Below are 15236 nucleotides of genomic sequence, written 5' to 3' on the forward strand. Positions count from 1 at the left end.
TTCATCTTGGATGCTCCAAAAATGGAAGGCGCCCAAGTGTCCCATAAAATTATATTGTTATGCCTTTATGACTATAAAACCAGCTTTACCGACTCCTTCTTCTGCTTTTTCAAGGAGAACCTGAGAGCTGTGGTCCCATGTGACCACAGCTTCCTTCTGTTTTCTGGTTTTGTCTACCTTAAGGATGTCAGTGTGGATACGGTTCAGTTCTTGTAATAGTCTATCAATCCATGCATCAGTACATCAGTCAACCAGTCAGCAAGCATTTATTGTCTACTATGTGCCAGTCATTGTGCTGGGCAGTGAGGGGGGGGCAGTATAGTAAAGGTACATTTAAAGTACTTCCCGCTAGGGCTCTGTTTTCTATATGACCTTTAAAAAAAGTGTGATTCTTAGTATCTTCTGACTCCTTTTCTTCCTCCCTGCCATCACTGAAGACACAGGAAGGGCCGCCCAAGACGGAGGGCCATGTTGTATTTTAACTGTTTCAGGAAGTGTTTTAATCAGAGGATCCTTTTCCTAATGACCAGCCTCCTGGGACCGAGCATCTGTGTGCTTTGCTAGTCTGGCCCTCATGAAGCACAATTGTTCCCAGAAACGACGACCCTGAGAAGTAGCCCACGCCAAGTCCCACTTGGGTGTATCTCCCCATGTTCTTTGCATGTTTCTTGTCTGCCTAAAACATAATCTATATTCTGCTCTTGCCTCTGCCACTCCCCTACTGCTTCCACTTGTTGGAATCATCCCAAGTGCCTCTTCCTTCTCCTTCTCTGCTTTGTATGGGTTTTCCTAATCTCTCTCTCTCTCTCTCTCTCTCTCTCTCTCTCTCTCTCTCTCTCTCTCTCTCTCACTCTCACACACACACACACACACACACACACACACACACATAAACATACACACACAGGTAGAAGGTGCTTCTCCCAGAGCCATTAAATTCTATTTTGTGTTTGTTCTAGTTATCTATGTTGTTGATTTTGTCTCCCCGGTTGCATTGTAAGCTTCTTAGGGTGGGTCTTAATCTATTTTCTCCAGCAGCTAGCATGGGTTTTTATATTTGGTGAATGCTGGGTAAAAGTTTGTCCAATGAAAGAACGACTATTCACCCCATGTCCCTCCTGACTGACAAAGCTTCACTCTCTACTTCTGGCTTGCCAGTCTCCTCCTTCCCCCATTCCGTACTTAATTCTCCCTGGCGTATCTTATCAGCATCATGCTTTGTGGCGACTCTGAATTTCCTTCAGAGGAAATCTAGGTGATATAAAAACAAACCATGTCAACAAAATGATTTTTTTATATTCCCTCTTTCAAATATGTCAAGGGTACCAACTGAACAAATTTTGGAAAGGCCATAATGAACACTCTATAAAGATGGGTTGCTTAGTTAATGGATTAACTAATGGATCTAATGCCTTTCAGTCAAGCTGATTGTAAAGTGGATCTCTCTTTTTTTATATAGCTTTTTATTTACAAGATATATGCATGGGTAATTTTTCAGATTCACAATTGCAAGACCTTTTGTTCTAATAAAGCGAATCTCTTAACCGAAATTCACCTATATAAGGTCCATGTCACCTCTCCAAGGATGATGATCCTCAGGGAGCAGGAATATAAATCTTCATCTTTGGAAAAGGAGACAAGTTCTTCACTGTAGGGGGAAAAAAGCAAGCTTCCAGAAGGCAGGTCCTGTTTTGCTTTTGTATCCCCATTTCCTAACACAGTGTATGGCATACAGTGGGTGTTTAATAAAAAATAATTTTGGCTTCCAACACAATCTTGCACATCCCTTTTTGTGAATCTGGGGATAGAGAGAACTCTGTTTTTTGTGCGTGAGGCAATTGGGGGTTAAGTGTCTTGCCTAAAATACAGTGTCTGAGGCAGGATTTGAATTCAGGTCCTCCTGACTTCAGGGCGGGTACTCTATCTGCCACGGCATCTAGCTGCCCAATAGAGGGAGTAGAGAGATAGAGGAATACAATAAAACAACTTTCTTGCCAATGGAAATCAAGACTTACAACTTACAGTCTTAGGGAGTCGTCCAAGTCACTAAGATGTTGATCGAATTGCCAAGTTCATAAGGTCAGATGTCAAAGGTAAGCCAACGGCTCTTGACTCTGAGCAGTCTCTCTATCCACTCCACCACACTCTCTCTCATCATGACATGGAGCCCACAAATATTTGCTAATGAGGAGAAATCGTGTAAATTAAAATAAAAATCCACTTCTCCCGGTGACTGGCCTGAAGGGATAGTTCAGACTCTGGGCGCTGGTGGAAATTCCTAGATACAAAAAGAAATAATTATTCGGTCAGTGTTGATGAGGAAGGATGTCGAAGCCCCGGGGATCTAGGCCGGGCTTGGCCCTGAACTGTTTAACATTTATCAGGCTGAGATGAGAAGGCTCATCATATTTACAGGTGACAGGGAGCTGGGAAAGGGCAGCGAGCCTCTGCATGACTCAGGGTCCAGAAAGATCTGAATAGGTTAGAATATTGAACGGAATCGAACAAGATGACATTTAATAGGAATAAATGTAAAAGTCCTTCACTCGGCTTAGGAAAAAAAATCCACCTCCTAAGTAAGTACAAGGTGTGAGTCATCTTTGATCTGAGCGAAGGAGCCCAGGGAAAAGCTGGGGGATGGTCTGAGCGGCGGCCTGAAAGCTGGAGGTGAAGCAGCAGCCAAGAAAAGCAGTTTGGACAGCGAGAAGAGAAATAGAAAATACGACCGGGTCAGGGAGAAGTCACTCTGCCCTCAGATAGACTCAGCCCACTCTGGAATATAGTGTTCAACCGGGAGGACGAGTAATCTGGAAACGGCCAAATGCCCAGAGCTGCCGGGGAGCACTAAATTGTTGAGAATGCTGGAGTCAGGAAGACCTGTGTTCAAATCCAGCTTCCAATATATCTACTAGTTTTGTGACCCCGGGCTAATACATTTATCTCTTTGTCTCAGTTTCTTCAGCTGTAAAATGGCCATATTATAAATAGGACCTGTTTCCCAGACTGGCTGTGCAGATCAGATTGAAGTAATAATTGTGAAGTACCTAGCACGGTGCTTAGCACACAGGAACAAGCTTCTCTCCAGCGCCACCATCCACTGGAGAAGACAAACAGCATGGTGAGGGACCTCAAGGTTGTGCTCTATGAAGATCAGTTTAAAGAAATAAGACTGTGCAAAATAATTGTTTGGACATATATACATGTATTGTATTTAACTTATATTTTAACATATTTAACATGTATTGGTCAACCTGCCATCTGGGGGAGGGGTTGGGGGAAAAGAGGGGAAAAGTTGGAACAGAAGGTTTTGCAAGAGTCAATGCTAAAAAATTACCCATGCATATAACTTGTAAATAAAAAGCTAAAATAATAACAATAATAATAATAATAAAGAAATGAGAGTGTGTAGGGAAGAGGAGATTTGGGGTATAACTTTCAAGTGTTGAAGGGCATATGTGAAAGGTCTCTATTATTTGGCCCCAGATCCCAGAACTAAGATCAATGAGTGATCCTTTTTGGGTAGGGGGAGGAGAGGGGAGAAGAGGCGTTTAAGAAATACTTCCTAGCAATGAGAAGTGCCTCCAAATGGACTTCTTGGGGAAGTAGTGAGTCCCCTGTAATTCCATGTCCTCAAGCCAAGCCTGGATGAACTTGTTGAGCATATTGTAAATAAAGGTGTTTGTTTGGTCTGGGTCAGACTCTCCAGTCCCCGAGGTTCGTTCCAGTTCGGTGTTTCTGTAATAGATTATGTGTTCTCATCCTTACCTCATAGCTGCAGATTGGATATTATTATACTTGTTTTTATGATGAGTAAATAGAGGCCCAGAAAGCTTAAGGGGCTTCCTCAAGCCAGTTAATGGAAGGAGGACTTTGGAGTCAAGATCCAACGCTCTTCCTAATTTGATCTGGAAGCTGCAGAGACTCCTCTTTGGGAATATCCAACCCTGACCTCTCTCAGAAGCTCTCGGCTTGTATCACAAACTGCCTATGGATGTCTGAGGCTGGATATCCCAGAAACATCTCCAACTTTACATATCCAGAAATCATTCTCTCCCTCTTCCCCAAAATGCCCCCTATCCTAACTTTCCTAATACTATAAAGAGCACTATAATTCTCCCAGACTCCCAGGCTCCCACCTGGGTGTTGCGTTCAATGCTTCAATCTCTCTCACACCCCATAGCCGATGTGTTCTTTGCAACATCTCTTGAATGTGGTCCTATCTTTCTTCAGATGCTTCCATCCCTCTGATGGAGACCCTCTTGCCCTCACACCTGGACTATTGCAATAGCTGTTGGTGGCTCTGCCTGAGTTCTGTCTCTCCTTTCTCTACTCTAGCCTCCACTCAATGATTTTCCTAAAGTACAGGTCTCCCTTCCCTCCCTCCATAAACTTCAGTAACTACTTATTCCTGGATCAAATGTAAGATCTTCTGTTTGGTCTTGAAAGCTCTTCACAGCTGGCCTTTTCCTAGCTTTCTAGCTCTCTTATACCTTCCCCCTTCATGCACTTTACTACTCAGAACACTAGCCTCCTTAATGTCTTTTGCACACGTCCCCCCATCTCTTGGCTCTGAGGATATTTCCTGGCTGCCCTCCCTTCCCCCCCAAGTCTGAAATGGTCTCCTCTTCGACTTTGCTTCCAGTCTTCCTTCAAGTCTCATCTTCTACAGGAAGTCTCTCCCAAGTCCTCCTAATTTTAGTGCCTTCCCTCTGTTGATTACCTCTCACCCATCCTGTGTATAGTTTATTTGAAGATGTTCATTGGTTGTTGCCCCCATTAAACTGTGAAGTCCTCGAGAGCAGGCACTCTCCTTTCTTTGTATCTCCGGTGCTTTACACAGAGCAAATACTTATTGACTGACTGCCTGAGACAGAAAGGAGATAAAAGAAAATGAAACTCATCTGTTCCCTTCCTTTGCTGCTCTGACTGGGGCAGTTGCTTGTGTTCAGAGTTCAGTGTAGTAGAGGCAAACCTGAGGGAGGTGGATTCTACAACCGCATTTGGAAGGAACTGATGAGTATATAGAGTTCAACCTTCCAGTTTTGTTGATGAGGAGCCCATACAAGATAAGGAACTTGGTCAAGGTCACACAGATTAGAGTTGGGAGGGGTGTTTGAGATTATACAATCCAACTTTCTTGCAGTTTACAGATCAGATTCCTGGAGAAAGGTTTAGGCAGCCTCCCGATACCCATGGTGCACCACTCTGGGCAGTACTGCCGCCTGAGAGTTAGGGGGATCTCAAGGATAGGGGCTTTCTGGGAAAAACTCTGGGAGCATTTTAATCTCAGAGAGAATGGGAGCAATTCCTGACTGCAGCAAAGTCAAGGGTATTATTTGTAGCCAACCTCCGGGCAGTATCCGTGCTCTCTTCCCTGGCAAGTCTTTCTAAAAATGCCTGTGTGGGCCTCCAGGGGCTTAGTAAATGGGCTGCCCAGTATCTGTTGGATGGGGCTGGAGACTTTTCAAAGCTCTTTTCCCTTCATTAGCTCCTAAGTAGTCTGACCCTTCCAAAATTCTTCGGGTCAGTTCACCAGAGTGCAGTTTGCTGTGCTAGTCACTTAGGATACAAAGGCTTAAAAAGAAAGCATTTCCTGCCCTTGAGAAGCTTCCTTTTTACTGGAGGACACAGCATGGGAAGAGAAATAAATACCAAGTATATATGGAGTTATACAAAGTATCATTTTAAGAAGGAAATAATAGTAACTAATGAACTGAGCTCGGAAGAACTGATGGCTAGAAGTAACAGTGATACAAAGTATCATTTTGAGAAAGAAATAACAGTAACAATGGGGAAGGCCCCTGAACTGTGCTCAGAAGGACTGATGCCTAAAAGTTGCAGTGATACAAAGTATCATTTTAACAAAGAAATAATAGTAACAAGGGGGGAAGGCCCCTGAACTGTGCTCAGAAGGACTGATGCCTAGAAGCAGCAGTGATACAAAGTATCATTTTAAGAAATAATAGTAACAATGGGGGAATCCTCCTGAACTGAGCTCAGAAGGACTGCTGCCTAGAAGTAGCAGTGATACAAAGTATCACTTCAAGAGGGAAAGTAACACTGCAGGAAGACTGTCTAGAGGCTAGAGGCAGCAGTGTAAGCTTGGAGGAACTGCCTAGGCAAAGGCATGGCTACGGGAATGTCATATATAGACATGTTTGCCTGGAATAGAGAGAGTTTAAGGAAAGTAATTTGAAAAGATCTATAGATGAGAGACTAAAGGTAGAAAGGTAGAGGAGTGCTAAATTACTGGAGACAGTGTGGAATGATGGATTTGGAATCGGAGGCCCTGGGTTCAAATTCTGACTCTTCTACTTCTTCCGGGACTCTGGGCAGTTCTTTTCACTTAACTGAAAAATGAGGGCGAAGGCTAAATGATCTTTGATATTATGGACCAGAAAAGAATTACCATTTATATAGGGCCAGATCCTGTGGAAAGCACGTTTACAAATGTTGTCATTGATCTTCACAGTAGCTCTGCCATAGAAGTGCTATTATTATCCTACTTTTACAATTAAGGAAACTGAGGCAGACAGAAGTTTGGTGACCTACATTGCTAGCAAATGGGTGAGGCAAGAGTTAAACTCAGTTCTTTCCTACCCCAGAAAGAAAGAAAGATAGGAAAGAAGCATTTATATGGTACCTACTATATGCCAAGCATGGTATAAGTGCTTTACAAAGATCTCATTTGATGAAGTGATTCAGGCCAATTCCAATAGACTTGTGATGGAGAGAGCCATCTGCAGGGGGTGGGTGAGGGACTAGCGGGATTGTGTGGATTACAACACCGTATTTTCACCAGTTTTGTTGTTGTTTGCTTGCTTGTTTTTTCTTCCTCATCGTTTTTCCCTTTTTGACCTGATTTTCTTGTGCAGCGCGATAACTGTGGGAATATGTATAGGAGATCTGCACATGTTTAACATATTCTGGATTAGTTCTCTGGGGGAGGGGCGGAAGAAAAGAGGGAGAAGACATCTGGAACATGAGGTTTTTTCAAAGGTGAATGCTGAAAATAATCTGTGTATATTTTGAAAATAAAAAGCTTTATCCAAAATAAGATAAAAGATGATTTCGTGTGATCCCCAGAGGAAAGTGCTATTATTAAATATTATTTTTAAAAAGATTTCAAAAACCAGATATCTCATTTGAGCCTCACAACTCCAAGGGTGGGTGCTGTTATTATCTCCATATTATGGTATAAGAAACCAAGGTAAACATGGTTAAGTGACTCACCCGGGCACACAGCCAGTAAGTGTGTGGGGCTGGATTTGAATTCAGGTCTTCCTGACTCGGGATTGGTGTTCTATCCCCTGAGCCACCCAGCTGCTCTTGTAAAGTGAAATCATCAGTCCAGTCTTTGTCCAGATTGCTGACACAGATTTGTGCGTCTGCCCAAATTTTCCCGCAGGAACCCTTCAGGTTGTAGATGAGGCACTGACCTAGTGCCCGGAAGGAGCTTCCCCCACCGGGAGTTCCCTGCCTAGCAGTGCCAGCCCAGGTCCAGCTCTCGTGCCTGTGCCCAGTGTCGGGGATGCGACGGGTCTGTGTTAACCGATGCTTATTGTGGGACTGTTTGTCTTTTCCAGCTGCTCCTACCAGGGAAACTGGGGGCCTGCACCTAGAAAGCAGGATGAAAAGATGGCAAACTTCTTGTTACCTCGGGGCGCCAACAGCTTCCGCCGGTTCACTCGCGAATCTCTGGCAGCCATTGAGAAGCAGATTGCAGAGAAACAGGCCCGGAGCGTCACGCAGGAGAGCCGAGACACCCCGACCGAGGAGGAGAAGCCGCGGCCCCAGCTGGACCTGCAGGCATCCAAGAAGCTGCCCGACCTCTATGGCAATCCGCCTCGGGACCTCATCGGGGAGCCCCTGGAGGACTTGGACCCTTTCTACAGCACCCAAAAGGTTAACTGAGGCCCGGGAGCTCACGAACGCCCTGATGGGGAAGGCTTCCAATCCTCAGGAGGGGTGTGGGTGCGGGGTTCCGTCAGTGAGCTGGCAGGATTGGGTCCCCAAGTGATCTCTGTTCTAATCATCACTTCCAGGTTCCAGGGTGAAAGGTGACACAAAGCAAGGCTGACAGTTTGTTATTAAACTGGGAATTGTTATTAAACATGGGAAATTTCAGGACAAACCATCCATCCGTCATCTTAACTTACGGGGCGTAGAGTGGTTACCCACAGCAAGGCTCTAATTCCGGGCAAGCTTTCCCTTCTGGAGACCCAGAGAATCCCTGAATAAGAAGGGAACCCTGTGACTGAGGGACAGAGCAAAGCAGGCTGGGTCTGTAGCCCCAAGGCCCCGTTGCACATTCCCATTCTCTCTCTGTGACTTTCAGTAAGAAAGTCTTCTGTAAAATGAGGTCTAGCCCAACAAATGGCCTTTAAGGTTCCCCCCTTTGTTTTCTTTCCATTCTTCATTTTTGATGGGATTTGGATTCATGACTTCCTGCCTCCCTAGCCCATGGCTTTCTCCCTGCTCTGGGGCCATCAGCACCCCTTCGCTCGCCCCACGGTCCCCCTTCACTCACCCCTTGGTTCCTTCAGCAGACTGGCTCTGCATACTCAATGCCCTCACCGGTTTTCCTGCTGCCCTCAGCTATTATTATCCTTGTTTTACAGTTAGGGAAACTGAGGCAGACAGAGGTTTGGTGATTTGCATTGCTAGCAAATGTGGGAGGCAAGATTTAAACTAAGTTCTTTCCTAACCCAGAAAGAAAGAAAGGTAGGGAAGAAGCATTTATATGGTCCAAACGCTCCATAGAATGATGGAGATAGCAGGAGGTGGTGGGGAAACTGGCCCCTCTGAGGTCCCCATGCCTTGGGATGCTGTGGAACAAGGGGATAGTTTAGAGACATGTACCTTTTCATTGACTGGAGACCTGAGCAGAAGCCAAGAAGCAACTCTGTGCCCCCTGGGCTGTTCGGAGGGCTGCTGGTACTCTGACCTTAGCGGCCCGATGGTTTGGGGCCAGCCCAGGTGAGAGCCATGGCATGGCTCTGGGATAGCGCCATTCTGGGGAGGAGGGGGATTCTGCTGGCTCTTGGGCAGAGCATCGATCCCCTAGGACCCTCTTGACTCTACTGCCAGCCCCTTAGCCTCGGCCTCCTTCGCTGCTCCTCCTCCTGGACTCCCTCGAACCGAAGGGCCCTGAGCAGCATTCCCTGCAGTCCCTGGCTCACCTGCAGGTGGGGCCTCCTGAGCCTGCCCTGGAAGCTGGCGGCAGTGCTCTGCAGGGCTCTTTCTGCATTTGGGGCCCTGGGCCCAGTGGGGAGCCTAGGCAGCTTGCTCCCCCCTCCGACTGGCTCTGCCCTGCGGCCTGGCCCGGCATCCGGCCACCTCCCTGAGGAGGAAACGAGATTTGCATGGGGAGCAGGCCTGTTCCCAAGAAGAGCTGGGCCCTGGAGGTCAGCAGTGAGGGAGACAGACCTAGAAGTGGAAGGGACCTCGAGATTAGCTAGTCCAAAGGCTCCTCCTTCCTCCCTCCCCCCACACTTATTCTATACAAGAGGAAATGGAGGAGGTTAAGGGACTCTGGGTCATAAGATCCAAGTCAGAGCTTGAAGGGACTTCAGCAGCAATCTAGTCCAGCACTCCCCTTGTTTTACAGATGAGGAAACTGAGACCAATGGGACTTACCCAGGGTCACACAGACATTACATCACACAGCTATATTAATAGAGGTGGATTTGAACTCAGTTCAGTCTAACCCCAAAGTACATGTTATTGACTTTTCTGGTGGGAACTGACCTGGAGTGTGTGTGTGTGTGTGTGTGTATGTGATATATATGTGGGGCGTGTATATGAGTGGGTGAAGAGTGTGTGGGTATGTGTTGTGTATACATTTGTATGGATGTATGTGTATGAGTGTGTATATGTGGTATGTGTGGTTTGTGGGTGTGAATATGCATATGTGTGTGTGTGTGCTGTGTGTATGTGTTTGTGTGTTTATGTGTTTGTGGGGGGGATATAAATGTGTGTGTGATGTATAAGTGAGTTGTATGTATGTGTGTGAGTGTGTATTTGTGGGGGTTAAATGTGTGTGCATATGTGTATCTGTGTGTGATATATGAACATGTGTGGTGTGTGTTAGTGTGTTGTATGGATGTGGGTGTACATATGTGGGGATATGAATGTATATATGTGTGTGTGTAGGGTGTGTGTGTGTGTGTGTCCATAGTGGTGTGCGCTTACAGACCACTCCATGCTGACTCTCCCCCTGCCATGAATGTCTAAGCTGTGGAAGTGGAGGATTATGGGCCTTTCCGTGGGCATCCACAGAAGGTTGGAGGAAGGTTCCAAAGGAGCATCCTAGGAAATAGCAGTAACTCGGGGTAAAGGAACTGGGTGAAAAGCTGCTCTGGAGATTTGGTTCATAGCACGGATGGGGTTGGTTGAGATCAAGCTTAGGGTCAGCCCGGGTTAGGGGGAAAAGAGAACAAGCATTTGCCAAGTACATACTGTGCACCAGGCACTGTGCTAAGCACTTTACAAATACGCTCTCACTTGATCATTATAACAACCCTGGGAGGGAGGGGCCATATTTATCTTCATTTTACTGATGGGGAAGCTGAGGCAGACAGAAGTTAGTGACTTTTCCAAGATCACGTAGCTAGCAAATGTCTGAGGCTGGGTTTTAAACTCTTGATTCCAGGCCCAGAACTCTACGCACTGTCCCATCTAGTAAGAAAGAAGTCATGCTCTGATATTATTCCTGGGCAGAAAGATCAGACGTTAGAGATGGAGGATACTTAAGAGATCTCCCAGTCCTCAAATAGAATTAAGGATAGAAGGAAGAGCATCCTAAAGCACTCAGAAGGATCCATAGGGGCCATGGGCTGACTTACTGTTATTATCTATGATTTATTATTATTTTTTGATTTCATTACATATTTCCCATTCATATTTCCAGTTTACCATTTCATTGGTCTGCACTTAGGAGCCTTCAGGACTCTATGCACCCTGAGGCTATTTTGGATCTCTGATCTAGTCCAGCCCCTCTTTTTACACATAAGGAAACTGAGGCAGACAGAGATTATGTGACTTTCCCAGAATCACACAGCCAGTCATTATCAGAGTAGGATTCCTGATCCCAAGACCACCCTGGTGAGTAGTATCCCCAGGGCTGCCATGAGTTTCAGGCACACTTCTGGCCTCCACCTGGAAGAGTGCAGGGGAAAGGGGGCAGAGGGTGACCTGAAGAAAACCAAGAGAGAAATTTCTTAAGTCTTCCTTAAAGAGAGAAAACACTGGCCCATCCCGAGACCCCTCAGCCTTCACGCGGTTGTCCATCATTCTGTGTAGTCTTCACAGCAGCCTAGGGGGCGAGCTGATGGGCCCAGGGGTCCGAGCATCTTTGCCTAAAAGTTGCATATCATTTGTGTGTGATTTGCATCGCCTGGGAACTGGGGACCCTCTCTGAGTTTGGACAAGCTCCAGATTCAAGCTAATTTGTGCTCTGGGGCTGTCATTTCTCCCTCTGGGTCTTCTGTACCTTCCTTCTCACTTATCCCTACTCAGCTAGGCAGAGTCAAATGGGGAGAGAGAAAATGAGGGCCGGAGGTCCATAGCGGCCCCCAGCTTGGAGGATACCTCAAGCTCAGCCCCAGCTTTGAGGCAGTGCCTTGGGACTGGACTTGGCTGTTCAGGAAGGAGGAGGCAGTGTGGTACATTAGAAAGAGCACTGACTTGAGAAGTAGAGACCATGTCTCTAAAGCACCTTACCTCTGTGACCTGAAGCAGATCATTGATCATCCCTGGGTCTCAGTTTCCTCCTCTGTAAAATGAATGGGATAGATTAGATGAGCTCTGTGGATCAATTCTTAAGCTGTTTCTCTTAGCGCTTAGGGACCATGCAGAAGGGCAGTCCTTTCTATTCTCTTGCCTCCCCCAGCACACCTTCCATTACCTTTCCATCAGCTCCTCCTGCCTTCTACTGAGGCTCCCTCAGGGCCCTGCCTCAGCCTCTCCTGTGGCAGGGGGCTCCTACTCTTCTCATCTCTAAAACTGGATCCAAGGGTATCCAACTGCTTTGTAACCTATTCTCTGTCTTGTTTCTCTCTTTATCCACAGACCTTCATCGTACTGAACAAAGGGAAAACCATCTTCCGATTTAGTGCCACAAATGCCTTGTACATCCTCAGCCCCTTCCACCCCATCCGGAGAGCAGCAGTAAAAATTTTGGTTCATTCATATCCTTTTCAGTGCCTTTGGGGGGCGGGGACTCAGCTAGAAATGTGATGGGCTGGTGGGGCTCCGCACATGTTACTTCTGCTTGATAGGCTGGGGGCCGCAATGAGAGATCAGCCGGAAAGCCAGGGGCCACCTGCATGCTTCTGGATAACTGAATGGGGGCCAGCCTTCCCAGCTTCCCAAGAGCTCTCCCAAATTTATTTGGGGTTAACCCAAAGCCAGGATGTGGGGATGTGCCCTAGACTGTGATTTCATCACATTAAAAATACTTGGTGTGAAAACTTCCTCTACTTACTTAGATCAGCAACTTGAGTAATGCAGGTTGTCTTAGACAGTTATCTAGAACAATGAACAATTAAGCGACTTGCCAGTGGCCATGTGGCTAGAACATGTCAGAGGAAGAATTTGAACTTAGAACTTCCTGATTCTAAAGCCGTCCCTCTTTCCACTATGTCATGATGGCTCATAGGAGGTTAATAATAACACAAAATATAGTAGGGTAAAAATGTAAAATCCACTGACTAGGTCCAAATAATCAATTGTAAAATACAAGATTGAGGAAGAATAGCTGAATAACTGTGAAATTGATGTGGGTTTATCCGTGGATGGCAAGGTGGTGTAATTCAGCATCCAGAAAAAGCTAATAGTCTTAAGTCTGCTAGACTCTGCCCTTGTCAGATGACATACACCTGAGTACTACACTTACTTCTGTATGCTACCTTTTAGGAAGGACCTTAATAATCCCGAGAGTGTCCAAAGGAAGGTTATTAGAATTGTAGGAGCCTGGAGATCAGACCATGCTAGTATTGGCTCAAAGAAGTGGGAATGTTAGCTTGAAGCAGTGAAAACTAAGTGGGGCAGGAGGACTGTGTTGAAGTATTTTGAGGATCTGTCATGGGAAAGGATTAGCCTTCTACTTGGTCAGATCTCATCCCAATAGGTGAAAATTGCCGCGAAATCTTGGAATTTGAAAGAAAAATTTCCTGACAATTAAATTCCACTATCATTCTCAGTGTGGAATGAGTGTCTAGCCACAGGTTCCTCCTCCCGAGAGATCTTCAAGAAAATCCCAGATGGTCAAGGCTGGGAGGTTATATAGGTTGTGCTGGGACAGTAGTGAAGAAAAGGGTTATGGAATATCAACATGGAGGCCGTTTTCCCTGGGTCAGAGGAGCTTAGATTTAAAGTTGGAGGAAACTTGAGCAACTATGGAGTCCCAAGTCCTTTACCTTACAGATGGGAAAATTGAGGTCCAGGAAAAGTGAGATCCAGGAAAACTAGGTGGGCTGTGAGGAGCCTGTTCTGGTTTTGATTCCATTCTACCTTTTTTGTGTGCCTGACCCAGAGGTTCCCCGTGCTTCCAATAGGCACAAATTAGTGCTTCCTAACTGCTGGGGCTAGCAATCTTTTTTCCTCCCCTCCCCATTCCTAAGGTAGTTTCCCAAACATGGAAAACTATACCAAGTTTTCCAAGCATATGATGCCCAGACACCCCACTCTCATCCCGCTCATCATTGCCCCCCCTCCATTGGCAGAGCCAAAGGATCCCTACCCTTTGTCGGGGGCAAGGCCCAGGGAGTTAGGGAGTGCCCAGGGTGGCTGGTGGCAAGGCAGTGACTCAGAGAGACAGCTGGAGGGGGAGAAGGAGGTCATTCCACCAGCTGGTGCCACAGAGGACTGGAGGCTGTTCAACATTCAACCAATCAGCCCCTACTAGGCAGGCCTGTCAGTGAGACAAAGCAGGGGGCTGCCCTCTCCCCCTCTCACATCCCTCCCTGGAGCTAGCCTTTTGTGTGACTTCTATTCTCTGTCAGACTGCCCTCGGGCTTGCTTGTAACTCAATCTCACCTCCCTGGGAGGGGGGATGGCAGACATAGCAAGGCTTTCACCTCCGGCCTCCAGTGCTGGCTGATCAGTCTGGTGAGAATGCCGGGCCACTTTGCCTTCTCTGGGGAGCTCCCGTGTGTGTGCGTGTGTGTGTGTGTGTGTGTGTGTGTGTGTGTGTGTGAGAGAGAGAGAGAGAGAGAGAGAGAGAGAGAGGAGATTGAGATTTCTCTTCTGAGGATGAGAGCTGCTGGGCCCAACTTCTTGTACCCCTGCTGGGAAGAGGAGTAATCAGAGCAGGAAAAGAAGCTCCAGCTTATCCAGGCCATTCCCAGGGCTGAGCAGCCCCTCCCAGACCAAAGTCTGGTCCAAGGCCTGGTAGCACCACTGAGCTCCTTGAGCACCTTAGCCCTCCCCATGTGATGCTTAGGCTGGAAAGCATTTGCTAAAATTTACCTAGTTTAAAATGGATGTACCAGGGAAATGTCAATTCTTCTCATGATTCATCATGGTGATTATTCCATGCTCGCACCCAGCAAACCCCAACTTGGCAGGGAGCTGGTGCAGTGGAAGCACTCACTGGTCACTGATGCTGACTCTAAGAAGCACTTTCAAAACCTTAATGGGCTCTAATTTTTTTAATTCTTATTTTTTTGCCCAGATCTGTGATTTCCTTGTGTAGGGAACCCCTGGAGTAAATACTCCCTTCCTCCATTCACTGAGGCAGATCAGGAACTCATGGATGATTTATAGTTAGGGGACAGTTCCCTTGGGGTCGGAGAGGCTCGGTGGCTTTGCCCAGAATGTATAAAGCAAGAAGAGAGATTGAAAGCTGCCGGATTATAGAACTGGAAGGGACCTTTAAGACCATCTGATCCAGCCCCTCCATGAGGCTCAAAGGGGGGAATTGACTTACTAAAGTCAGCAGAGTAGAGGGGAGAGAGAGCCCTGGTTTGGGAGTCAGGACCCGGGTCAAGTCCCGTCCCTCTTGCTAACCAGGTGACCTTGGACATGTCACTCCCTTTATGAAAGGAGTGTGGTGGAGGTGGCTGACTTTGAGCCCAGGCCATTGGGCAAGGGAAGTAGTAGTGCTGAGCCCAGCATTGGTGAAGCTGGCCCTCTTCCTCCCTGCCTCTTGAAGAGCTCTAGAAAGGCCACTTGCTCGTTCATCGTGCCCCTGCTGAGTCTCGAGAGGACCAGTCCTGAACTCTAGAGAGCCC

At 46.8% G+C, this 15236-nt stretch overlaps 1 protein-coding gene across 1 annotated transcript in view; it reads left to right on the top strand.

Annotated features, from left to right (window-relative positions):
* The first annotated feature begins 7608 nt into the window (after nt 1-7608).
* The window catches only part of LOC127543902 (sodium channel protein type 5 subunit alpha-like), a 65693-nt gene continuing 58065 nt past the window's right edge, over nt 7609-15236 (top strand). Inside the window, exons 1-2 of the mRNA XM_051970270.1 lie at nt 7609-7905; nt 12073-12191. Of these exons, the coding sequence (XP_051826230.1) occupies nt 7639-7905; nt 12073-12191 (386 nt within the window). The 5' untranslated portion in view covers nt 7609-7638. The remainder of the gene's footprint in view (nt 7906-12072; nt 12192-15236) is intronic.

This window comes from Antechinus flavipes, chromosome 1 (genome assembly GCF_016432865.1).
Source record: "Antechinus flavipes isolate AdamAnt ecotype Samford, QLD, Australia chromosome 1, AdamAnt_v2, whole genome shotgun sequence".
NCBI lineage: Eukaryota > Metazoa > Chordata > Mammalia > Dasyuromorphia > Dasyuridae > Antechinus > Antechinus flavipes.